The following is a 24,966-nucleotide window of genomic DNA, read 5'->3' on the forward strand; positions in this document are numbered from 1 at the left end:
CTGTGAGAGGAGACTGCACTGCTGTGTGATGGCAGGTGTACCTTCCGATTCCTCCCTGTGTCTGTGCTCACACTGAGATGCTCAGCCTCCAGCCCTGCCCTGGAAAGGCCTTCATCTTTGAAATATACTTGGAGTCGAGTGTGGATTTCATGCTCTTTATTCAGCTCATAGTAGTGAGGAATGAATGTTCCCCCCAAATATCTGCTTTATATACATTATTTACACAATGGGCCGTATGTGATTGGCTAATTCTGGGATTCTCCCATGAGCCAATCAGGTTGCAGATTCACTTCCACCTGGAGGTGGATTGGGTGGCTCCTGCAGATCAATCATACTGCTGCATTGTTCTAGGACCAATAAGACTGCTGCATTCTGATTCCTATTGTTCTAGGACCAATCAGACTGCTGGCTGCCTTTTGGATCCTATTCAACTCAGTACATAACAATCTTCTGACACCCCCCCCCCCCGCCCACCAATCGCTCCAACCTCCTGCTTCTATTACCTCCCAGCTCATCCCTCCCCCAGTCTCCTCCCTGATGTCCCACCACTAGGACCATGGAATGTCATGGTCCAGTTCACAGGCGATCAAAGTCCCGGCTGGGGACGTCAGGACCAGTGGCAAGATGGCGGGGTGGGAGCAGGAACAGGAGTTCAGAAGCCAGCAGTCAGGAAGCCAAGAGTCCAAGGGTCAAAAAGCCAAGGGTCCGAGGACCAAGAAGCAAGGAGTCACAAAGTCAAGGAGCCAAACGCAGCAAGGTAGGAAACGTGTTGCTGTGGCAAAGAGCCGAAGGGAAATGCTGACCTTATATCCCTTCTCGGCTCTTGCCACCAGGTGCAGTGAGTTACCAAGCAGCCGCACCTGTGCGGCCGCACCTCTTCAAAACAAACTTAGGAAGGCCCCAGTCCTGCAAAGTCCTACTGGTCACAGGGCCTGGCTCCTGCACGCACTCCTGACATGGAGTCTAAGTCCTCATCTTCCCTGTCCTTCCTGGGGAGCTCCTGGGCTGGAGGCTCCTACCACTCCTCCTCATCCAGCCAGTCCCTGACAGAAGGCAACTGCACGTTTTGCCCCACAACTTTCTTTCAAGGCAAGCTAGAGATGTACTTCCCCCCTCCCTCAATGAAAGCTCAATGTCTTGGGCACCTGCTCAGGGGTTCCAGTGAAAGCCTTTGAAGGTGCCATGGTGCACAGCTGATCTACTGTGGAAAGCAATATTAGGAAAAATAACATCTTCTTACATAACAGATCTGGGCACCTTCTGTTTTATTCAGAGTGGCATCTGCTGACTTTGGGGACCAAGCTACATTTTCATTCCCTTTTTTAATATTTTTTTGCTCTGCTGTCTCAGTTAAGGCAGAATAAAATGTGTTCAGCTTCCTTTCATGCAGATCTGTCAAGCAGCAGCTCATGGGCCATGTCTGCTCAAAGGTAATGTCATCTGGTCCTCAGCAGCCCTATCCAATTTTAGTTAAGGTATGGCACTTTTTGTTGTCGAGGAAGGTGCCTTATATCAAGTCAGACCAGGCATAGGCAATCTTCAGGCCCCCAGATGTTTTGGACTACAATTCCCATCATCCCTGACCACTGGTCCTGTCAGCTAGGGATCATGGGAGTTGTAGGCCAAAACATCTGGAGGGCCCTTGGTCCATCGAACTCAGGTTGTCAACAGTGTTTGGCAGTCTGTGGGATTTTGAGAAGGGGTCTTCCCTAGCCCTCCTTGGAGATAGCAGAGATTGAACCCAGAGCCTTCTGCATGCAAAGCAGATGTTGTTCTGCTGAACTGCAGCTCCCTTCTTTCAATTTTGAGAGCAGTAAGAATAAAGTATTGCAGTTGCCCCATGTTTTAATATTATGTAACTATCTTTAATTATTTGATTACTGAAACAACAAACACAAAATGTTCTCTTAAATAGTGCATTAGATACAAGCCAAGTGTGTTAAATTTATTTCTTATTCACTTAGTCTGGACCAAGGAAATAGATACAAATTTTTAAATTAAAAAAAAAAATGTACTAGCATATTTTACATAACTTATTTTCAAACTACCGTATTTAATTTTTTGGTAACCAATTTAATTCAAACACGGACAGTATTATAATTGTTTATTTGCTCCTGAGAAATGCCCAGCACTCCAGGAGAAACTGCCTTTGAGGAGCACATCATCCGAAGATGGCATGGCCTGCAAGATACAAAGTAAAGAAGCATAAAACAGAATCAGTAGGAGACGACGACTTTCTTAGAACCATTTGGTTAAAGCAAGAGTAGCCGATGTGGTGCTGTCTAGATGTTGTGGACTACAAGCTCCATCAGCCTCAAACAGCATAGCCAATGATCAGGGATGATAGGAGTTTTAGTCCACAACATCTGTAGGGCACCATCTTGGCTAACCTTTGAGTTAAATCAACAGGCTCTCTACAGATGTTCAAGAATTGGAATAAAGCAACATGTGAGGGAGAGCAGTCTGCCAGCTCCACCTTCCCCAACCCGTCAAACAGCTGAAGAGCTACTGTCTGAAGTGGGAAGCTCCCAGCATGATGTAACCTGTACTGGTAAGAGCCATTGTGGTGTAGTGGTTAAAGTGCTGGTCTAAGACCTGGGAGACCAGGGTAAGCTGCTTTTCAGAAAATGCAAACTGAACCAACATTCTCCCCTATCCCAGCAGTCTCTGGCCACTATGATTCAAAATTCACACTTCTACAAATGTTGTGATCTAGTTCTCCAACTAATTAAAAAAAAATTAGGTGAAAATGTGTATAAAAATGCATATAAGTGAAAAATTACACAAAAAGTTAGGGAAAGTTGCTTGCAAAAATGTGTAAAAACTGTAAACAGAAATGTGCTTATTGGGAGAAAATTGCACTAAATTCCTGCTGAATTTTCATGGATAATTTTATCTATTTGTTCATGGAAGTTGCTACAGAAATTTGGAGAACCAAAGGCAAGTTTCGAAAGACTAGAAAGCAAAACCGACAAGAGTCCTCTATCTCTCACCTCGAGATAATTTTTCAGACCAAATTGTTTTAACTCTGCTTCAGTGTCCTTTCTCCTAGTCTAAATAGTTAAGAACTGTGGGCCAGGCAAGATAAGGCAAAAAACTAAATAAATAAGCGTTGCCTTTCTCCTCATTGTTTTGCAAGCAGCATCTAAAATAAATTAAGTGGTGATGATGTAACACCTGTTCTGCTGCTTCAGCCCATACTCAACATCAGTTTTCTGTTTTGTTTTACAAGGAATTAGTTGGTGGCTGAGTCAGTGATCAATCCCCAGTACCTGTTTGCATTAGCAAAGCTCAGTCATGAAATATGCCCACCCATTCTAAACAATAATGTCTCTTAGCTGATTGTCTTTTGCTTACTATTGAGCAATAATAACCAGTCTCCACATGGAGTGGGGGTGGGCAGATGGGCTTGGGAAATATGCCCTCAGAGGAATACACTTCTTGAACAGCCCCCAACCCCTCTTTGTCACTGTTTGTATAGTCATTCTATTTACTCCCTTCTTCCAAAGGAAACCAAACCCAGGTAAGCACTGTGTGTACCCCTGAAAGTTCTCACCACTTTGGGGGAGTGAGGCAAGCATAACTCTACAACATAGGGAAGCAATGCAGCTGAATTGCACCTCAGGAGAAAGAAAGATAATACCATACTTTTCAGGCAGAATAAAATGTCATGCTGGGTAAAGGAGAATGGAACAGAAGAGATGAGAGTTAAGAACACAAGAGGCAGGATGGACAGAGAGTGAGCAGTAGGCCCATTGCAAACTTAAGGGGCTAACTCATGCACACAAATTTTTGCAAAGCACATGACATCAATCACATAAAAATGCTGTCCTTTATTATTTCCCCATTTAATCTGGAATTACTGTGAGCGCAGAAAACATAAGTAAAAAACAAATAGATCCCTTAAAACAGGAGGGAAATATGGGCTGGTATTTTGGCGAGGATGTCACCATGCAGATGCTATGAAAAATTGCATCCATGTGCAGCACCTAATCCATGATAAACTGTTGTGCGAAACTGCCCCTCATTATTCCTCCAAAGTTGATGCGTAGAGAGGGGTGGAATTACAGATTCCTACAGTTTCACATTTACTTGCAATGTAATATATTGTGTTTGTGGGTGACAGACCTTTTAATCCCTGTACCCTGTACACATGACCCAGAAAAACTGTCTGCAGACAAACGTCGGCTCCATTGGCCAGTAAAGCGAGATGAGCACCACAACCCCAGAGTCGTTCGCGACTGGACTTAACTGTCAGGGGGCCTTTACCTTGTGAACTTTACCTCGGTCTAAGAATGGAATCCGAACAGTGAAAGGGCACTGGCGGCGGGAGGCCTCATTAGGGAAAGTGTGCCTCAGTTTAAGAACCGTTTTGGCTTAAGAACGGACTTCCAGAACGGATTAAGTTCGTAAACCGAGGTACCACCGTATTAAAAACATGATAAAACATTCAACATTAAAACTTCCCTAAACAGGGCTGCCTTCAGATGTGTTCTAAAAGTCAGGTAGTTGCTTATTTCCTTGACATCTGATGGGAGGGCATTCCACAGGGCGGGCGCCACTACCAGGAAGGCCCTCTGTCTGGTTCCCTGTAACCTCTCTTCTCACAGTGAGGGAACCGCCAGAAGGCCCTTGGAGCTGGACCTCAGTGTTTGGGCTGAACAATGGGGGTGGAGACGCTCCTTCAGGCACACTGGGCAGAGACTATGTGCCAGCCAGTAAATGGGTGGATCTCCACCCCGGGTTCTGGATGGCTAGCCAAAGACAACACCAGAGTTTCAGGGAGGGAGTTTCAGGATTGCAGTGGGCATGGTGTAAGCTGGAGGAAAGTTCATTGCAGTTTGCAAGTGGTGCCAAACTGGAGAAAGGTGGGAGTCAGAGCACAATGTGGGCTGACAGTTAGAATCCAAGGAAGAAACAGAACCCTTTTGTACTGTAACACTGGAAGCCCCTCCATCATAGGTGCAGGTTGTATAGATGTGTAAATAAACCATATATCATAAAGACACTTCCGTCTCCGCTGTTCCTCATTGTCTAAAAGGAAACACAAACCTGGGGTAAAGAGTGCCTGGAACTCCCTATAATCTCTGCTGTGGAGATTGGCAATATTGTGTGTCACAATATATTACAAATTAGCTTACTTTTTTCCGGGAAATGCCTCTTTTCTTTATTTTCAGGAGGGCCTATTGTTATCCAGGAGGCCCTCTCACTGATGTACTCATGCTTCACTATTTTAAAAATCTCTGCCGAATTGCGGTTAGAAAAGGGATAATGTCTCCTCTGAGGCCTGAGCCAGGCCGTTTCGGACTTTCCTTCCAACCAGCATCCAGGGTCCCTCAACTTGTTATATTCAATCAAGAGCTTTTTCTCATCTTCGGCCATTTTGGTCAATTGGAACTTCTCTTTATCCCGAGATGAAGTCCTGCTTTTAAAAGCAGAGCAAAAATATAAGCAAGCCTCAGTAACTTCGAATGCTTTTAGTCCATGTGAAAGCAGGACACCTTAGCCCTGCTCAGTTGCTATAGGAATGAAACCTAAGATACAGTTGTGCAACAGAAGATGGTACAATCGGCTCTTTTCCTCCGCCCCCATGCTTATCAGTACTACTATTTCTGGGATCAAATAATAAGGATGCTTTAAAACTCGTGTCCAGGGGCCATCTTCCCCTGTGTGAACCTTCTGAGGGCCACATGCTAGAGGTGGGTGGGACCAGAGGCAAAAAGTGGTTGGAGCAATGATACTCCCACACCCCTCTCTGTCTTCCGTTCAAGCAAGCAAGAGGCATTATCTGAGTTTAAGGTCCCATATCAGCCAGGCAAAAACATTAAAGGAGAGTGTGCTTGTGGAAGTGGCCTGGGGAGACTCCCAAGGGCCAGACAGCCTAGCCAGTGATCAGGGACAATGGGAGTTGTAGTCCACAACATCTGTAGGGCACCCTGTTGGCTTAACCTTTGGGTTAAATCCATCATCTAATACAGAGGTTCCCAAACTTGTTTGGCCTACCTCCCACCTTTTCAGAAAAAATATATATTTAGCACCCCCCCAACTCAGTCTGATCTGCCCCAGGGGCAGGGCTGGTGCCACAGCCAGCCTGCCATTGGCCAAATAGGCAAGCTGTGATCTACTTCCCAGGCCTGGGAAGCTGAAAAGGGTTCACCCAAGCCCAGGAAAACCCCTCACCTGCACCAGAACCATCCAGGGGAGGCATTGTTGCCATCCCGCAACAGTGCCCAACCTGGTAGTAAGCATTATTACACAACAAACTTTTTTTTTTTAATTCTCTTATTTATGCTTCCACTGCCCTCTTATTTTTATTCAATGCCCCCCAATTGCACCTGAGGCCACTAACTGTTCCCCTGGATCATTCTAACCCCCCCCCCCAGGCATCGCCCGCTTTGAAAAACACAGATCTAATATGACAGGGATAAATAATTATTACAGATGATGCATCTAAGTTGTGAAGTAGGCTAGAAATGAACTCTTAAAAAAGGTACTTGGCCATCCAACTCATGAAGGGGTGCTGGAAATGCTCCTTGTTCGAAGCACCATTTGATTTATAGCTGATTCATGATAGAAATGATAATTTGGATGCAGCCTAGGTCTCCAGAACAGCCTTTCCCAAGCTGGTGCCCTCCAGATGTTTTAGACTGCATTTCCCGTCAGTCCTGCCAGCAAAGACAGCAGCCAAGAATGATGGAAAGTGTAGATCAAAACCGGGGAGGGCTGTTCTGGCAAACCATGGTCAGCATGCCAATCTTGATTAGGTCGTTGTTTCTTAGATTACATGTCTTGTCAAAAAGTACTTCCTATATTCTTCCCAATATGCTGGAACTAGAGGTGGAGGCCTCCTATACCAGCTCAACCTTTAAGCAACACATACCCTGCAGTGCACTGATTTCCTAAGAGATTATTGAGTGGGACTGCCAACTTAGATCTCCTGATGGAAAAAACAGGGACTGTTTAGAACTTCAGGAAGTTCCGTAGATGCTTAGCAACTGGCAGTTCAAAGAATCAGCGGTCGCCTTCTGTGCCAGCTTTTAAAAGCTTGCTGAAAACTTTTCTGTGCTCCCAGGCCTATGTAGGCAATTAAGAGCTCATCCCCCACAATGGTCCATTCATGTTTGATCTTAATTTCTTTTTGCTTTAAACTTATTTTTAACTTTCGTTATGTTATTGTTTGGTTTTATGTTTTCATATTCTTGTAAGCAGCTGTGATATATTTTTATGATACAGTGGTATATAAATATTTATAAATAAACAAATCATGACTAAATTAGCAATAAGGCTTCCGTTTGCTTGTCCAACCTTGTTGTCTTAAATTTTTTTTGGCAAGGAAGAGGTCTTTGTAGTTGCTGCAAAGCCTAGATCTTGCAGATGAGAGTGTGAGGTTTCTCTGAACCTAGTGATACAGTATACTGTACAATAAAACAAGGACAAACTGGATATGATACAATTTTACCTTCCAACTCTCTGCATAGTATCCCCTCTAGTGCAACATGTAGCTTTTGAGGAATGATTTAGGTCAGGCATGAGTGGCATAAGTTGTGTATCTTGTGCACTGAACCATTTGGGTCCAGGAGACCTTAGGGACTGCCTGAGCCCTTATAGATCAGCTCAATCGCAGAGATCATCTGGAGGCAGACTGTTATTCCCCCCACCATGTTACAGAGGCATGACTGGCCTCAGTTTAGTGTCGCTGGTCCTGTGCTGTAGAACATACTACCAGCAGTTATTCAGTAGGCATCTTCACTTTTGAACATCTCTTGAAGATATTTTATGCCCAAAGCCCTTTGCAGTTTAACATATTACTGAGTACCCAGTCCTCTTAAGGATGGTTTTGTACATCTTTTGAAGGGTTTTTTATATTACTGCCCTGATATTTCATAATATTTCATGTAGAAGGGTTAGCGGCACCCCCTACCCTCAAATGCCTGAGCCGTGATCTTAAGCAAGGGTGCTTCTAGCCAAGAGAAGAAAAAGGCAGAAAATGCAATCACGGATCTCTCACATCACGTTCAATCCGGCCCTTCTGAACCTGTGTTTCCTTGCGCTTAAATGACACACTACCTACAGAACCACTTTCTGTCTCTTTCCTCCATCCACCCATCCTGGAAAAAACAACAACAGTGCAGTGCAAATGCACATTTCACACAGTACCTACCCCACTGCAATACAAAAACAATGAGTCATCTTCTCTGTGGACAGTTTAATTTTGTTTTTGTGTTTGGATCCGTCTTACTGCACCCTCTGATTTCCAGGAGCTGCCCGGGTGTCTCTGTAGCATCCTTCTTTTGCAATGCACGAAGGGGTGCGCGGAGAATGGCAAGGGTGGGTGCGTGGGGGAGGAAACCTCTCTTGCGCCGGACGAGGGCCTGAGAACGGCGAGGATCCCAGCAACCCCCGCGGGGAGGGGTCAGTAGAGAGCTCCACGTGGCCCCCAGTGACATGGAAGAGGCGCACAAGCCTCGGACGGATGGAGAGATGGGCTAAGCCCCGCCCCCTTTCCCCGAGCCCGGCCGCCCCATTGGCTGCGGAAGCGGCTTCGGCGTATCTGCCGAGAGGGGCGAGCGCCGTGTGCGCATGCGGGAGCCGGCCGCGAGTTGCTAGAGGGGCGGAAAGCGTTGCGGAGCGAGGGTCCGTTGCTTAGCCCTCCTGGCCCTTCCGTGCTGCGGGGCGGGGTGGCAGCGGCGGCGGCGGGGAAAAGGCGAGAGGCCCCCCGGGACAGAAGAGGGCTGGCTGGCTGGGGAAGGAGCTGGGCGAAGGAGCGAGCGAGTGTGCTGGGCAGGGACGGGTGCGCGCTCGTGCAAATCCTCTTTTGTGTCTGGGAAGGGGAGCGAAGCTGAGGCAGGGCAGGTGGCGGGGAGGCGACCTTGACGTGTGAGGCGGGGGGGGGGGTCAATAGAGGCAATAAAAGGGGCTAGTCCCTTGGAGGACGGGGAATAATCCTGCCTGTGTCTGGGATAGGAGTGTGTGTGGGTGTTTTGTGTGCGTATCTGTGCATCAAAGGATTGTGGGTGTGAGTCTGGGGCAGAGGATAGGAGTTTTGGGGCTGTATCTTTATTTTGGGGTGAATCTGTGGGGCAAAAGATAGAGTGTGTTTTGGGAGTGTGAGTCTGGGGCAAAGGATAGGAGTTTTGGGGGTGTAGCTGTGTTTTGTGTGGGTCAAAGGATAGGAAAGTGTGTTTTGGGGGTGTAAGTCTGGGGCAAAGGATAGGAGTTTTAGGTGTGTATCTGTGGGGCAAAAGATAGGAGAGTGTGTTTTGGGGTGTGTGACTGAGGGGAGGGGCTTTCTGGGTGGGCAAGGGGAGGCCTCCAGTAGATCACCTGTGGGTGACCTGTGGGTGTGTTCAGGGAAGCCGGCTTGAAGGAAACAGACCCAGGCTTGAGGATGGGTGGGGATGGTGCTGACATGTCAGAGGCAGGGGAAGGTGGAGAGGAGGGAGAGGGTGGGGAGATTGTGGAGGTAGCTTTGATGCCTCCCCTGCACCAGAATGGGTGCCTCCCTGGCAGGGAGACACAAAGGAGCAGCAGCTCAGCACCTCTGGTGTCAGTGAGTGATGTGGAGGTTGGAAGAGCTGTTGCATCCGAGGAGCACCCTGAGGCAGAAGCCATGCTCCCTGCTTCCACATCGGAAGTGAAGCTTATCCCTCGGCTGTCCAAGCGCAGGCTGGTAGTGCTGGTCATCTTCAGCTTGTACTCGCTGGTGAACGCCTTCCAGTGGATCCAGTACAGTATACTGACCAATGTCTTCACCCGTTACTACAACGTCTCCAACTCTCAAATAGACTGGCTGTCCATGGCCTATATGGTGACCTACATCCCCCTGATCTTCCCTGCCACTTGGCTGCTGGACACTCGGGGGCTTCGCATCACTGCCATGCTGGGATCTGGACTCAACTGCCTGGGTGCCTGGATTAAGTGTACCAGCGTCCAACCAAACCTGTATGCGGTCACGTTGGTGGCTCAGATTGTGTGCTCCATAGCCCAGGTTTTTATTCTGGGGTTGCCCTCCCGCATTGCCTCTGTCTGGTTCGGGCCCAAGGAAGTGTCCACTGCTTGTGCTGTAGCTGTTCTGGGCAACCAGGTAAGAGGATGTATAATGCAAGATGCTTGCAACAGGGGTGTGTCAGGGAGGGATGCTCATCGGGAGAATATCTGGAGAAATCATGCATTTCTAAGGGAGGAGGGAATCTTAAATTGAAAGGGCTAGAATCTTTGTGATGAGGGTGGGGTGGGTTTTGTTTGTGCCATGTACAGTGGTACTTGGGGTTACATATGCTTCAGGTTACATACGTTTCAGGTTACAGACTCCGCTAACCCAGAAATAGTACCTTGGGTTAAGAACTTTGCTTCAGGATGAGAACAGAAATCATGCAGCAGCGGCGCAGTGGCAGCAGGAGGCCCCATTAGCTAAAGTGGTGCTTCAGGTTAAGAACAGTTTCAGGTTAAGAACAGACCTCCGGGACGAATTAAGTACTTAACCCAAGGTACCACTGTAGTTAGTTGCAGGTTGATGACAAGCAAAGCCCTGTCTGTAGTGGTGTGTCAAAGCAGCTTCGTCCATGGAGAATGATGTTTCAATATAATTGTAACTTAAAACATTTCTCCATGAGCTGTGAAAGACTTTGAAACTAAAGGCAGTAGCAGTCTCATTTCCATTAGTCTGCCTACCACCCCAATAATGGTATCCTGTGCAGCTTAATGTAGAACTGTTCTGAATTATACAAAGATAAAACATTGTAAAAGCAGACAACAGCTTTACAATTTTAAAAGGGTGTTGACTACAAAGCTTCCATGTTTGCCTGTAGCATTTCTGAACTAAAGGCACGAAGTATCTAATGCTTTTTTTGCAGTTAAACCATGTGCTTCAATTAATTCTGCTGACGGAGAATGGTAAAGAAATTCAGCTGTACACTTCCAGTGATTGCAGTATCAATAAAATAGAGACGCTGGTATATTTCAAGATAATAAATTTCAGCCAATGCCTTGATTGTCACCAATATTCAGAGAGAGGCAGCACCTTACAGAAATGCTAATATAGGATAGCACTATATGAAACATACCAATAGAATTGGGATTGCACAATTTCTCTGTTACTACTGATAAATGCCTTGCATTTTAATTCAATAATGATGCACTATTTAAACACTAGAAGTGTAAATAAATCCACCAGGACCTGTTCCCCTTCAGGTTAATGAAGGAACACTTTGGTTTCAAACATGCTTTACTTGCAGTTATATGCATGTTTCAATTACCAAACCTCATTTAGGTTGCTTTTTTTCTTTACAGCTGGGCACAGCAATCGGCTTCTTATTGCCACCAGTTTTAGTTCCAAACACACCTGATGACATGGACCTCATGGGACATAACATCCGCATTATGTTCTATGGTACGGCAGCCGTATCCACATTCCTTTTTATACTAGCAGCAGTGGGTAAGTAAAACAAATCTGTAAGCAGTTTTGTAAAAGCTGAAGAAAGCTTTCAAACAAAGCAAATCCAAGTCAGTCAAAGGCTATATAAATATCATAGATGAGGCGCAGAGTTGTCAACTTTTCCCTTTTCTTGTGAGGAATCCTATTTGGAATAAGGGAATTTCCCTTTAAAAAAGGGAAACGTTGACAGCTATGATAGGCTATGCTTGACAAAACATTCCAATCCATTAAAAAATGTTTAAATTGGAAAACAGTTAAAATAGCAAGAGAGTAAATATTTTCACAGTACATAAAAAATACTTTTTGGAATGCTTTTTGCCTAGTTACGAAATTATTACCTAATTCCATTAACCACCACCCCGCTCCCCCGCCCCTTCTAAAACACATTCCTATAAGTTTTGCCTTCATGGCTATAGCTGCTTCACCATTTTCCTTTCTAGGGTTACCTGCAGATAAAAAAAGTGTAGCTTGACTTATCTTTTTCGCTTAACTCCGGGAATAGGAATGGAGAAAATTCCAAAGTTTATGCTGGGCTGCTGTGAAACAGTCCTACCGGTCAATTCATTTCGTACCAGGTATTTGAAAGTATCTGCAGTGAGAATCTTGCCAGCTTCTACTTTGAAACCCAGCAACCTGGATGTATTTCTTTTTTGGGGGGTGCGTCTCTCAGAAATAGGGCATAGATAAAGGGGGCATTCAGACAGAAGGAGCTTGAACTGAAGAGGAATAGAAGCAAGTAAATCAAAGCTCTGCTTAAAAGAGTACAAGTTCAATGCGGTAGTTAGAAATGAGAACTGGGGGAAACGGATAAAATGTTACACTAGCTGAGAGCCTGGAGCAACATCTTAGCAACTTCAATAGGAAAAAAAGTATACACTTTGGATGCAATGAAAATAAACAGTTGCACTACTTGACAGCGAAGGAAATCATGAGAAGAAGTGTAAAGAACAGATTGAACTTGAATCAAATAACTTCTGCTAGTTGGTAAAACAAAGCACCGTCTCTTTCTCAGATAAGAGTGTGTGTGTGTGTAGATCAGTTTTCCTGAACCTGGTGCCCCCTATTCTGGACTACCAATCCTGTCATGCTTAACCATTGCTCATGCTGGCTGGGGCTGATGGGAGTTGTAGTCCAACAACATCTGGAGGGGGCCAGGTTGGGAAAGGCCGGATTAGATAAATGATGGGAAAGGTACACCCTGCGACCTCACCCTCATCTCATGATTTGCATGGTGCTAATTAATATTTTGAATAACAATAGCTGGTTTGCAAAACTTTTATGTCTGTGTCACCTTCTTCCTAGTGTTTAGGGAAAAACCTAAATATCCCCCAAGTCAGTCTCAGGCTGTTCTTCTGGATGTCTCGCCTGATAATTACTCCTACAAGCAATCAATGATCAACCTGTTCAGAAATGTTCCTTTTCTTCTTTTGTTGATCAGTTATGGTGAGTATTTTGAGCATCTTTTTTTCATGTGCCTTGTATAACATATTTGCGTAATGCTGCCGCCCCATGTACCTTACTACAGATTCATATATTAGGAGGTAAATATTTATGCTACTATGTACTTTTTCATTTTAAAATAAATCAATAAAATCTAACCATTATCAACTTTAAATGATAAAAATGGGTGACAAGAAGCAGATGACAATATAACAATGTATTTATATAGTTTATTCAGTTGTTCAACAATGATTTTCTTCATTTAATTTTTTTCTGTACAATCAGTTCCATTTAGAGACTATTAATATTGCTGAATACTTAGGTAGTATCTGATATTTTCATTAACTATTCCAAAAATGTTTTAGTAGATTCACACATCTTTTTAAAAACTTTTGTAAAGTCCACACCACATATATACAAATATTTATTGTTCAATCTAAAATTCTTCTTTGAAAGTTCAGTAGAACTGTGTCATTCTTACTTTAAACTGGTGTTTTTTTCACTTTTCATGTACTCAAATAAAGCTTACATGTCTAATCAGATTATGGCCTTATACAGATTAATTAACGATGCTATGTTTGTAATAAACTAAAACAATATGAAGTGATAGAGCTGTTTTTTTTTAGCCTTCAGATACCAATGATTCAAGTTTTCTCCTTTTAAAAAATAAAAATTAATTTTGCTTGATTTAATTTCAGTAACCATACCAGTACTTTAAACAGTCTTATTTCTCATTGCAGGAATTATGACTGGGGCATTTTATTCAGTCTCAACTCTACTAAACCAAATGATAATAACTCACTATGAGGCAAGTTTCTCTAGAATGTCTGTTGATTAATTTATTCTCTTAAAGAATTTCATGTCATGCTTGTTTCGGTTATCACTGTCAAATTAGGGTTGTTGAGAGGGTCATTTTTCTCAGACTGGAACAGATCTGACCTAAGAAATTGGTGATTATATGTGTGTGTCATGCCTTGATGCAGTTTCCTGGCTGCAAACTAAGGGATAGGGCAATAGCACATATGAAGAAAGGGTAGAATCTCTGTGATATTCTTAGCCACAAAAGAGGGGATTGAGCTTCTTGGGGAAGTCTTAAAGAGTAACAAGTAGTTCATCTTCTGGCCTCTGAGAGCATCTCCCAAATCCGCTGCAATTTTAAATACTTGAGTAGAACCTGCTTGTTCCTTTTGTGATTTTTTTGTTCTGTGGGAGGCAGTGGAAGACAGGAGTGCCTGGCGTGCTCTGGTCCATGGGGTCACGAAGAGTCGGACACGACTAAACGACTAAACAACAACAATATATGGGGAGGGGGACCATTCCACTGCTTTTTCAAATTAAACCATTAAACACATTTTGAAATCACTGTGCTTATAAGCAAGTAGCCTGATTTTAATGCTGTCATGGGATCTGTTAGAATTGGAAGCAATCGAAAACTTTAAAATGACAAAGTGAAAACTATGGTTGTGCAGTACGTTGGCAGGCTGTCTCCTGTTACCAACAGTTATTTCATTGATTTGAGTACATTGAAATGTCTTTATAGTCTGGATTAACCCATCTGTGAAAAGCTCTAGCGCAGTCTTCCTCAACCTCGGCCCTCCAGATGCTTTTGGCCTACGACTCCCATGATCCCTAGCTAGCAGGACCAGTGGTCAGGGATGATGGGAATTGTAGTCTGAAAGCATCTGGAGGGCAGAGGTTGAGGAAGCCTGCTCTAGCAATTATTTTTTACACATAGGTACAGCAGCGATGTTTACTTAGATTTTGGCTTTTCTAATAAGTTTGTATGCACATATTCACTGTAGTAAAGTGGGTGCCGCTTATAGATACTTACACAACAATGTTATTCCAAGGGAGAAGAAGTGAATGCAGGAAGGATCGGCCTGACTCTTGTGGTAGCTGGAATGGTGGGTTCAGTTATTTGTGGCTTGTGGCTGGATTACACCAAAACATACAAGTAAGTGTGCGAGTGGGAAACCATAGAATAAAGCTGAAAGGTAAAGTGACCCCTGACCATTAGGTCTAGTCATGACCGACTCTGGGGTTGCGGCGCTCATCTCGCTTTATTGGCCGAGGGAGCCGGCATACAGCTTCCGGGTCATGTGGCCAGCATGACTAAGCAGCTTCTGGCAAACCAGAGCAGCGCACGGAAATGCCGTTTACCTTCCCGCCAGAGCGGTACCTATTTATCTACTTGCACTTTGACGTGCTTTCAAACTGCTAGGTTGGCAGGAGCAGGGACCGAACAACGGGAGTTCACCCCGATGCGGGGAATCGAACTGCTGACCTTCTGGTTTTAAAAAAACACTTCCGATAGTACCTAAACCCCTGCTGGTTAATATACCACCAACCTTCTGATTGGCAAGTCCTAGGCTCTGTGTACCCACAGTGCCACCCGCGTCCCTAGAAAAAGGCTTACTTTACCATAATTATGGGGTGAATGGTATGGATTTAGTTATTTTGGAACTTACTGAATTTTGGAGCTTGAACTGATGCTGATCTTAAATTGGCCTACATCTGATAGCTGCTGCATTTTTATTCCTTCATGACTCAACATGTTTTAAATACACGTGGGTTGGGATTTTTGTTCCATTTTTTTACAAAAATAAAATCTCTAGTGCTGTCTTCACCAAAGTAAATGGATGCTACAAAAGCAATCTGGAACTTCCCACCATTAGAGAAGGGAAAATTAGTAAATGACCTGCTTCCCCATTACTTTTTGAGGCCTTCCCTCGTATCTCCCTGTTGTTTCTGTGGTGGGTGGCAGCTTTGTGAGAAAGCCTGTGTTTGAAGTGTGGTCCAGAGAATGATAAAGAGAATATTAAGTGAAATATTTCAGATTCCTATGGGCCCCCTATTTTGTTTACTGAATTATTTGTTGGGAACTAACGATGATGTTAAATGATAAGGAAAGGTGTACTGAAGCAATAAATAAGCGGAATTCAGTAGCTTAACATATAAAGTGAGCTTGGAATGCCAGGAAGTAGGGTAGATTATGTGCTGCAGGACAATTTTAAGCTTTGAATAACGGCGTGCAAGTTAGCTTTTAAGGTACAAAAATATTTTTTACTTACTGCAACCCAAGCTGATCAACATTCGCATGCGGGCTGGTGGTCAATGTGTTTTTGGTGTGACTTGTAGCTAACACTTTTCTCTATTAAGCTTCTTTTTTGTATGGTTTAAATATCATAAATTTCATGCTAATAATCTAAAGTGTGTCAGCCCCTTCCAAGAGGGACTTGCCAGACTCCCTTGATATATATATATATATATATATATATATATATATATATATATATATATAATTACTGCCTTATACCCGGAGATCTCAGGGTGGTACACAGAAAAGATCACAGTGTATAAAATCAAAATAAGAACAATAACCCAATAACACCCCCTGAAAAAGAGCCACATTTTAAAAGGGTATAGGACAAGCATAAGCAAATTCGGCCCTCCAGATGTTTTGGGACTACAACTCCCATCATCCCTGACCACTGGTCCTGCTCAGGATGATGGGAGCTGTAGTCCCAAAACATTTGGAGGGGCAAGTTTGCCTATGCCTGGTATAGGATGTCAATTAGGTAAACCAAAGGCTGATTACAAAGGAACATTTTTGCCTTGTGCCTAAAAGTGTATAATGAAGGTGCCAAGTGAACTTCCCTGGGGAGAGCATTCCACAGATGGGGAGCCACTGCAGAGAAGGCCTGTTCTCCTGCTGCCACCCTCAGGGCCTCTTGAGGAAGAGGCACATGAAGGAGGGCCTCAGAAGGTGATCTCAGGATAGGTTCAAGTGACAGGTTAAGAGAGCTGTTTGAGATGGCATGCATTTCTATAGATAATCAGTTGTCCCTAGGCCCTGCCTAACTATACTGCATTCCTGCATTGCTAATGGTGTTTATTGTGGTTTTTATATTGTCTGTATCCTGAGAGATGGGAAGGTATGTTAAAAATATTTTGACCAAGTGGCATAAGACTGTGACAGCCTGTCCTGAGACAAAGCAGGGAAGTGACAGGTTGTCACTGAAATGTATTGCTGTGCCTGTGTGTTTGAACTGCAAAGTAGCTTGGTTTAAAGTGTAGCAAAAAGAATAATACTGATGCGATCTGAACTTGACAGCATTGTGTTTTCTTCTTACTCTGTTTACAGGCAGACTACATTAGTTGTGTACATCCTCTCATTTGTTGGGATGGTTGTATTTACATTCACCTTGGACTGTGGACACCTCGTTGTTGTGTTTGTGACTGGCGGAGTGCTAGGGTATGGATCCACAGATTAATAAAATGCACTGATGTATTATAATGCAGGTTAAATTAAATCTCTTAGGTGTTATTGATCTACGCCATGCAGTGGACTTAAGTTACTTAAACCACCTGATTTCACTGGGTCTAATAACTTTTTGTTTAAAAGAGTTGCGAGCTTTCCGGTGCCCATATGTATTTCCTGAGGATTAAAAATAGCTGTTTTTCACACATGGTCTTCATAACAACTGTTGCTCATTTGAACTTTGGGTTTCTACGGCAGCTTCTTCATGACTGGTTACCTCCCCCTTGGCTTTGAATTTGCTGTGGAAATTACATACCCGGAATCAGAAGGCACCTCCTCAGGGCTTCTGAATGCTTCAGCCCAGGTAACAACAGGATGCTTTGTAAACTAATCTGCTCCAATAATTAATGCTCTGTTTTGAGTTCTGGTAGCTCTCTGTTTTGCAATCGGGCGTGATAGACCTACTTATGCAGAACCTTATGGATGCACGATGCAGTAGCTAGTATTTAAAGTGCTTTCAAAAATTGCGGCATCTTCCCTAAAAGGCAGTATCAGGCTCAGTGATGCACCGAGTCTGCAGTATTCCTGCTGAAAACATTGTGTGTTGCATGAGCACAGTATGGTGGCATTTAGAAACGCTAATGAATGAAAGCAGTGGAAGGTGCCTTATACCGAATGAGATCATTGGTTCACCTCGCCCAGTGTTGTCCACATTGACTGGCGGCAGAATTTCAGGCAAGGGATATTTCCATTGCTATCTTGTGATGGCGGGGATTGAATATCGTACCTTGGCAAAGAAGAAGCTCTGCCACCGACTTGCAGCCCTCCCCCATTTTATTCTAGCTTCCCTGTCCTCATGTCCCTGCCTTTTCAACTTGGGAGTGCAAGCTGGCTGTTTACTCAGCAAGCCACCTTCCCACTGGGATTGTGGGAGGATTGTAGAGTGCCCCCCACCTCGCACAGTTGCACAGATCTGCAGAGATGAGAGAAGCGCTGGGCTCCCTTTTCTACAGGGAGACTATTCCATGCTCATCTCTGAGATGGGTGGGTAAATAAAAAAACCAACAAATGTGGAATGGAAGAAAACACAATTGACAAAGATCAGTGGACAGCTAATGTGGTACATAATTGATAGTATAGCTAGTATATATACCATATTTTTCGCTCTATAAGACACACTTTTCCCCTCCTAAAAAGTAAAAATAGCTGTTTTGAGAGCCAGTGTGGTGTAGTGGTTAAGAGTGGTAGTCTCGTAATCTGGTGAACGGGGTTCGCGTCTCCACTCCTCCACATGCAGCTGCTGGGTGACCTTGGGCCAGTCACACTTCTTTGAAGTCTCTCAGCCCCAATCACCTCACAGAGTGTTGTGGGGGAGGAAGGGAAAGGAGAATGTTAGCTGCTTTGAGACTCCTTAGGGTAGTGATAAAGCGGGGTATCAAATCCAAACTCTTCTTCTTCTTCTTAAAGGGAAATCTGTGTGCATCTTATGGAGCAAATGCAGATGGGAGGCTCTGCTTAGCACTACCTTTAAAGAGCCGCACACACACTCTGTGTGCTCTTTAAAGGGAGTGCGGCTCTTGGGGGAGCCTTTCTCCCACTGCCCAGGAGAGGCTGTGCATGGCTATCTCATAAGCCAGGACAGCGCAGCGATCCTGCTTGCTGTCCTGGCTTCTGGCTTAGTCACGTGCAGCCTCTTCTGGGCAGGGGGAGCCTTCATCCCGCTGCCCGGGAGAGGCTGCGCACAGCTATCCCATATACCAGAACAGCAAGAGGCTATCCCAGAAGCCAGATCCCTCTTGCTGTTCTGGCTTATGGGATTCAGATTTTTTTTCTCCCTGTTTTCCTCCTCCAAAAACTAGGTGTGTCATATGAGGTGTGTCTTATGGTCTGGTGCGTCTTATAGAGCAAAAAATACGGCGCATTGTCTCTAAATAGCATACTTAGAGAATGCAGAAGTGAAACTCTCTACCCCAGGTGGTGCAGTGGGCCAGTGCATCTGACTGTTAACCAGAAGCTTGGTGATTTGAGCCCAGCAAGGGTTGGCTGTGGGCAGGATTCCTGCATTTGAGCAGGTTGGACTGGATGACCCTTGGGGGTACCGTCCAACTTTACAATTCTGTGATTCTGTGAAATTCATTTCTGGCAGGCTCTTCTGCTGAGAAGGCTCCTACCTCAGCTTTCATAAAATCAATAACAGGCAAGGCAGGCAGCCCTTGCCCTTAGGCTTACACTCTAAAAGACACAACCTAACAGGCAATACAGTGGTACCTCTGGTTGCGAACGGGATCCATTCTAGAGCCCCGTTCACAACATGAGCAGAATGTAACCCGTGTCTGTGTGCGCGCGGGTTGCGATTCGCCGCTTCTGCACATGCGCGTGACGTCATTTTGAGCGTCTGCACATGCGCGAGCGGCAAAAACCCGGAAGTAACCCTTTCCGGTACTTCCAGGTCGCTGCAGGACGCAACCTGAAAAGATTTAACCTAAAGCAAGTGTAACAAGAGGTATGGCTGTAAGTGAAAAGGAAAGAAAGGCAAACTAGGGCACCAGTTTGTAGGAATACAAAATTCTTACAGCGACCAGCTCAAAACCATCCAAAAGTGAAGAAAAATTTAGCTCGTCTCTCAGCAGAGCTGATGACCTTGCCCTGTTTCCTATCTCTCCCTCTGCTGCAACACAACCACTGTGAACAAACACCATGCAAGTTTTAACTGTGATAGCATTGTAGTGAAGATACTGTTTATCAAGAAACAATCTGAAATTCCTTCTTATGGTCTGTTTACAGATATTTGGGATTATCTTTACGCTGATTCAAGGAAAGCTCACAACAGATTACAATCCCCGTGCAGGAAACATCTTCCTCTTTGTATGGATGTTTATAGGTATCATTTTAACAGGTAACAAGTTGGCTTTCTTTCTCAAATTAGGGTATAAATGTATTTTCTTCTTACTGGAATAGTATGCAGTCCATCCCAAAGGCCTGATTCCTTCATATTTTATTTCTGTTTTATTAATTTGAAACATTTCTATCCTGACTTTCTATTAAACATACCCAAAACGTCTCACAACAATAACAACATGAACAACAATCTATCATAAAAGCAGCCATATGATAAAGTAAGATGGATGAAAATAATTAAGTCCTGAAAAGCAGGGGAATATCAATAAAAGTGATAAAAAACAGCTGGTTGCTTGGCTTTATCTACTTTAAAAGAGGAAAAACGAGGTGAGGAGGTAGTGGCCTGTGGGTAGATTGCTTTTTTTTTTAAAAAGAGCTAGTTAGATTTAAGAGCGGGATGTGAGTAAAGAAAGCTTATTAGCATTACTGGCTGCCATCCAAACTATTGTGACATTTGTGACAACAAAGAAAACTAAATCTTCCTTTGTCTGATAGCAGTAGAACCCCGCACTAAGAAGTAAAATGTGAGCAAGGTTATTAAATAGTTGAATGAGCAAGACCGCTGCAAGAGCATGAAGGCTGTGCTGTGATGCTAAACTCACACAGGCTGCAGCCCTAAACACACTCAGGAAGCAGTGAAACTTAATTCTGATTTAAACATGTCCAGCATGGTCAACTGGAAATAAACCTCATTAAACACAGTACATTTAAGTATATATGCTTAGGGTTGCTGTGTAAGTTGAATGCATCTTTACTTCTGTTCATTCAACAAATGGGCTTTTTGGTCTTTGTGTTTCTACAGTTTGGATCTAGACCAGGCATAGGCAACCTTCGGCCCTCCAGATGTTTTGGCCTACAACTCCCATGATCCCTAGCTAACAGGACCAGTGGTCAGGGATGATGGGAATTGTAGTTCAAAACATCTGGAGGGCTGAAGGTTGCCTATGCTTGATCTAGACTCCCTGTTATAGGCTAGCGGTTCATAATTATTTGGGTGTGTATAAATTGGTAGATCAATTTAGCCAGGTGGAAATTAGTAATATGCAATATTAGTGTTTAATATCAAAGATACCAACAATATGTTTAGGGAAGTTTTTAATGACTGATGTTTTAATGTGCTTTTTATCTTTTGTTGGAAGCCGCCCGTAGTGGCTGGGGTAGAAATAATAAATTATTATTATATAAATTATTATATGTTCCAGCTCCTCCTCTTCCTGCCTGCAGCACATTAAACATGACATTGTTATTATTTTTTAAATGAAAGCTGAAGTTTTCAGAGTGCTGAGTCCTGCACCATTGTCAAATTTGACCTTCGTCAACATTTGATAAATGTGTTTCAGCATCCAGGGCTGTTAACTGCTGCATGTTTCAGCCTGGAACCTGTGTGAAAATCACTGTTGTAGACTGAGAAACAACAGCTAGGAATAAGGCAGGTATCATGTGGTCTGCAGAACAATCATGATGTTAGTCTTTTGCTGCAAAAGCAATAGTCTCATCGCACCTTAAAGACCAACAGAATTTATCCTGCAAAAATATGCACTGCAGTGAATGTGCTGGTATTCATATGCTTCTTTTCTTTCCTCCTTTTAGCTTTAATCAAATCAGATTTGCGAAGGCACAATGTGAATTCAGGGATAAGTGTTGACATTAAATCTGTAAGTAGTTTTAATCTTTTAATTTGCTGGCATAATCGACCACTAATACCTGGCATTCGGCATTAGACTGTTGAACACAATGTCATTAGAGTTCTGGCTGCTTTGAGTAGCAGATTTCAAGTTCAGCTTGCCATTATTTAAAAGAGCTTTGTAGTTGTAGTCCCCCCACCCCCACCCCAAATGACAATTTTTTATTAGTTTTCAATTACAGTCCAACAATAGCCTCGTTATAACAATTCCAATTTATAATACAACTATTAATACCAGTCATTCAAATACCGAATTATATAATTTAGTTAAAGTGGCCCTCCCATGTGCCAGATTGGATGGTTTTATTATTTTCTTTTTTTCTGTGTTCCAAAATCTTAATTTGTTTCAATTACATTCCGGTCATAATAATAATCCCTTATACAACAACTGCAATATTAATAACTTCTATTTGTGTTGACACATCGAATGATTTATAAAACTGCAAGTGAGGAACTCAAAACTATATCCTTGCTCTTCCTGTGCGTGGCAATTATTTTGTCCGTGGTGTTTCTGACACTGGTAGCTTATTGTCACAAGTTACTCAGAAGCAGCAAGGAGTAGTGGCACTTCTTTCTTAATGGCCATGCTTTGATCCACCTACAAAAGAGAGAGTCTCAGTAATATCTTAATCAAAGGAAAATGGTCACCTGTAAAGCAATCAAAACATCATAGAACACTGCACACAAAACAAGCAATCCAATAGCCTGTCCCAAATCAGCTACAAGCCACGTAAAGTTAGAGAACTCTCAAACTTATTCAGTGAGAAAGCTCAAAAATATAAGGCACTTGTGTCTTTGTGGGCTCACTTTGATACCCATTATCACCAGCTGAACCAGACACTAGAATTAATAATGCTGGTTTTAGGAGTTGGAATAATTAGTGGCCCAAGCAATTGCTTTTTCCTTATATCTCCATTCTTCAGAATTTGTAAGCCCCCCTACTCATATTCTGTTCAAGCTAGTTTCACTATTGATTCCTAAAATTATGATTATTGTAGCCTCAGAGCCCAGGCAACCCTGTCAAGAATGGATTGAATCAGCCATCAATTTTATTTTTTCTCACAGATGTCAGTTGACGGTCCTACAGAAGATGAACTGAGTAAAACCGCATCGAAAAGCCAGTCTGAATTAAACATTTAGGATGGAAGAAAGAAGTGCCAGATACTCATAATTTTCACGTTAGACCAAGCAGAAGCAACCTGACAGATAGAGAACAAGAACTGTCTCGAAGTAACGTGTTTGCAGTCATGATCATGCAGTACTGCTTGTCTATGAACTCAAGATACACATACACTCTGCTGAAGGCACCTGTTAATTTTATGGCGACTTATTTATAGTGGGATTCTTAACTTTTATTTATTTATTAGTTGTGCAGTTTAAGATCTCCAGCAGTCTGCCATTCCTTTGTGGAAGCTGTGCAGTTTCAGCAGAGACAGAAAAACTGTAATCATAAACATACTGTGGGATAAGCACCTTTGAACAAATGCAGCAGGTCTTACTTCCAAGTTAGGATGCATAGTACTGTAATGTAAACTAGGGATGGGGAAACTGTGGCACTTCAACTTCCATTGTCCCTGGCCAGTGGTCATACTGCCTAGGGCTACTGGGAATTGGAGTCCAATGTCATGGGGGGGGGCAGGTCCTGATCTTTGCTGCAAAGGAACTTGAGTACTGTGGCAAGTACGAATAAGTTCCAATTAAAAGCTGCACAACTAATTAATCCACACATCTTTTATATGAAGGTGTGCTCTTAAGATTAGCATGAATTAAAGGAGCATTTTAAAACTTTTTTTATTGTAAATATATTGGAAATTTTAATCCGCCACTTCTATAGGAGGTGGCATTTCCTCCAGCACAAAATGCAGTATACTTAATTCAGATTTTGAATGTGTTATACTGTAGTTTCTGTTCGCCATTTCTGTTGGCCTTGAAAGGATTATAGTTTATGAAACTTCTTGTGTTTAAATACAGATGTGGGAGCTTCATAAGCTCATATTCTGGAAATATTTTACATTCTTTTTTTCCCTTTTTTTGAGAGAGAGTCTGGATTTCTGAGCTACAAAAACAAATCCTCATCTGTCCAGATTTTTTTCCTTTGCATTTTGAAAATGCAGCTGTGTTTTTCTTAATGTTTGAATGGTGAGAAAAAGCATTGCCAGACCATACAAAGGCACGTACTTGCAGCCATTCTTCATTTGTGTGTCTATATGTTTGTTAGTGAAAAGTAATGGGCAAATAAAAGTATTGCAAGAGCACAAAGTGAATGTTTATCTACTGCTTCACCTGGTTAGAGTCGTGTGCAGGTTTATAATAGTGTGCCTTTTCCTGCTGAATCATGTAGCAAATGAATCAGGCCTCAGATTTGTGCTTTACCCCCTCTTCTGAATTAAGGAAAAACTTGAAAGTACATATTCAGCCTCTGCTGCTTGCTGATTTGGTGGAAATTTTTGTGTGGCCATTGGAGAAATACTTTGTCTGTTAAATGTTCTTCCTTCATGTCACTTGAATACAACTTGCCTAGTAGTAAATGATGGTTACCTTTTTAGATCTCTTTCTGCTTTAAAGGAAGGAGGAAAGTGAAAAGATGAATCACAGTGATTCAGCATGCTAAATGATTCTGCAGCTTTTCAGCATTTCACAACATTTCTAGACTCCTTTACTTCTTCCTTTACTGCTTCTGCTCCCAAATACCTTTGTCACATGACACATACCAACATGCAGGTATTATCTATAGCTGTAATTCCACATGCTGCAGAAATCCATCAATTAAAAAATCCCCCCCATAGGTGGAATTCAATTGTTATGCCATTTAAAATGTTCTGTTTGCCCAAGCATATTGGCTTGGCAGGTGGAATGATCTCCCCTCCCCCCACATACTGTTTTCAACCCCACCCAGACAACTTTTTCTGGTGGGGAGGTGTTGCCCTTCTGCTGTTCATTAAGTGAATCCCACCCTAAATCTAGGGTGGTTGTTTTTTTGAAGGAAACATTCTTTTTAGCCACCCTGAGCCCGGCTTCGGCTGGGGAGGGCGGGATATAAAATTTATTATTATTATTATTATTATTATTATTATTATTATTATTATTATTATCTCTTCCCTCGGAACATCTTTCATAAGAGAGTTAGCTTTATAGCTAAGCTTGTCATATAAATTTAAAATGGCCAATTTTTGACACCCTCCCAAAAGCCACCTTTAAAAATCACCTTACCTTTAGTATGACATTTGGAGCTTAAAATAAGTTCGTTTT

At 43.1% G+C, this 24,966-nt stretch overlaps 2 protein-coding genes across 5 annotated transcripts; one reads left to right on the forward strand and one right to left on the reverse strand.

The window, feature by feature from the left end:
* Nucleotides 1–2,089: 2,089 nt before the first annotated feature.
* SPATA45 (spermatogenesis associated 45) lies at nt 2,090–8,432 on the reverse strand. 2 transcript variants are annotated; one of them, XM_083433391.1, is made up of 3 exons: nt 8,162–8,432; nt 5,142–5,422; nt 2,090–2,181 (listed from the first exon to the last, which is right to left on the reverse strand). In XM_083433391.1, the coding sequence occupies exons 1-3, from the start codon at nt 8,188–8,190 to the stop codon at nt 2,162–2,164; spliced, it is 330 nt and encodes a 109-aa protein (XP_083289517.1). In that variant the 5' UTR covers nt 8,191–8,432; the 3' UTR covers nt 2,090–2,161. The 2 variants fall into 2 exon arrangements, with proteins under 2 accessions (XP_083289517.1, XP_083289516.1); XM_083433390.1 differs by having other exon boundaries at nt 5,142–5,425.
* Nucleotides 8,433–8,586: 154 nt separating this feature from the next.
* Nucleotides 8,587–23,976, forward strand: FLVCR1 (FLVCR choline and heme transporter 1). Of its 3 annotated transcripts, none has more exons than XM_083433300.1 (11): nt 8,587–9,142; nt 9,210–10,084; nt 11,290–11,434; nt 12,737–12,877; nt 13,615–13,686; nt 14,729–14,828; nt 17,019–17,129; nt 17,394–17,499; nt 19,920–20,031; nt 21,624–21,688; nt 22,783–23,976. In XM_083433300.1, exons 2-11 carry the CDS (start codon nt 9,389–9,391, stop codon nt 22,855–22,857), a joined length of 1,623 nt encoding a protein of 540 aa, XP_083289426.1. In that variant the 5' UTR covers nt 8,587–9,142; nt 9,210–9,388; the 3' UTR covers nt 22,858–23,976. The 3 variants fall into 3 exon arrangements, with proteins under 3 accessions (XP_083289426.1, XP_083289427.1, XP_083289425.1); XM_083433301.1 differs by having other exon boundaries at nt 8,587–8,983; nt 9,224–10,084; XM_083433299.1 differs by having other exon boundaries at nt 8,587–10,084.
* The last annotated feature ends 990 nt before the right edge of the window (nt 23,977–24,966 follow it).

Source organism: Podarcis tiliguerta (genome assembly GCF_965153285.1).
Source record: "Podarcis tiliguerta genome assembly, chromosome: 3".
NCBI lineage: Eukaryota > Metazoa > Chordata > Lepidosauria > Squamata > Lacertidae > Podarcis > Podarcis tiliguerta.

Excerpts from the sequence above, each read along its gene's own strand:
- SPATA45 (XM_083433390.1), bottom strand. The coding sequence starts at position 8,190 with ATGACTCATTGTTTTTGTATTGCAGTGGG. Across the intron at positions 5,426-8,161 it reads TGTTTTTGTATTGCAGTGGG|CAGGACTTCATCTCGGGATA; the intron begins GTAGGTACTGTG and ends TGCTTTTAAAAG. Across the intron at positions 2,182-5,141 it reads GAGGCATTTCCCGGAAAAAA|GCCATGCCATCTTCGGATGA; the intron begins GTAAGCTAATTT and ends TGTATCTTGCAG.
- FLVCR1 (XM_083433299.1), top strand. The coding sequence starts at position 9,389 with ATGGGTGGGGATGGTGCTGACATGTCAGAGGCAGGGGAAGGTGGAGAG. Across the intron at positions 10,085-11,289 it reads TAGCTGTTCTGGGCAACCAG|CTGGGCACAGCAATCGGCTT; the intron begins GTAAGAGGATGT and ends TTTTCTTTACAG. Across the intron at positions 21,689-22,782 it reads TAAGTGTTGACATTAAATCT|ATGTCAGTTGACGGTCCTAC; the intron begins GTAAGTAGTTTT and ends TTTTTCTCACAG.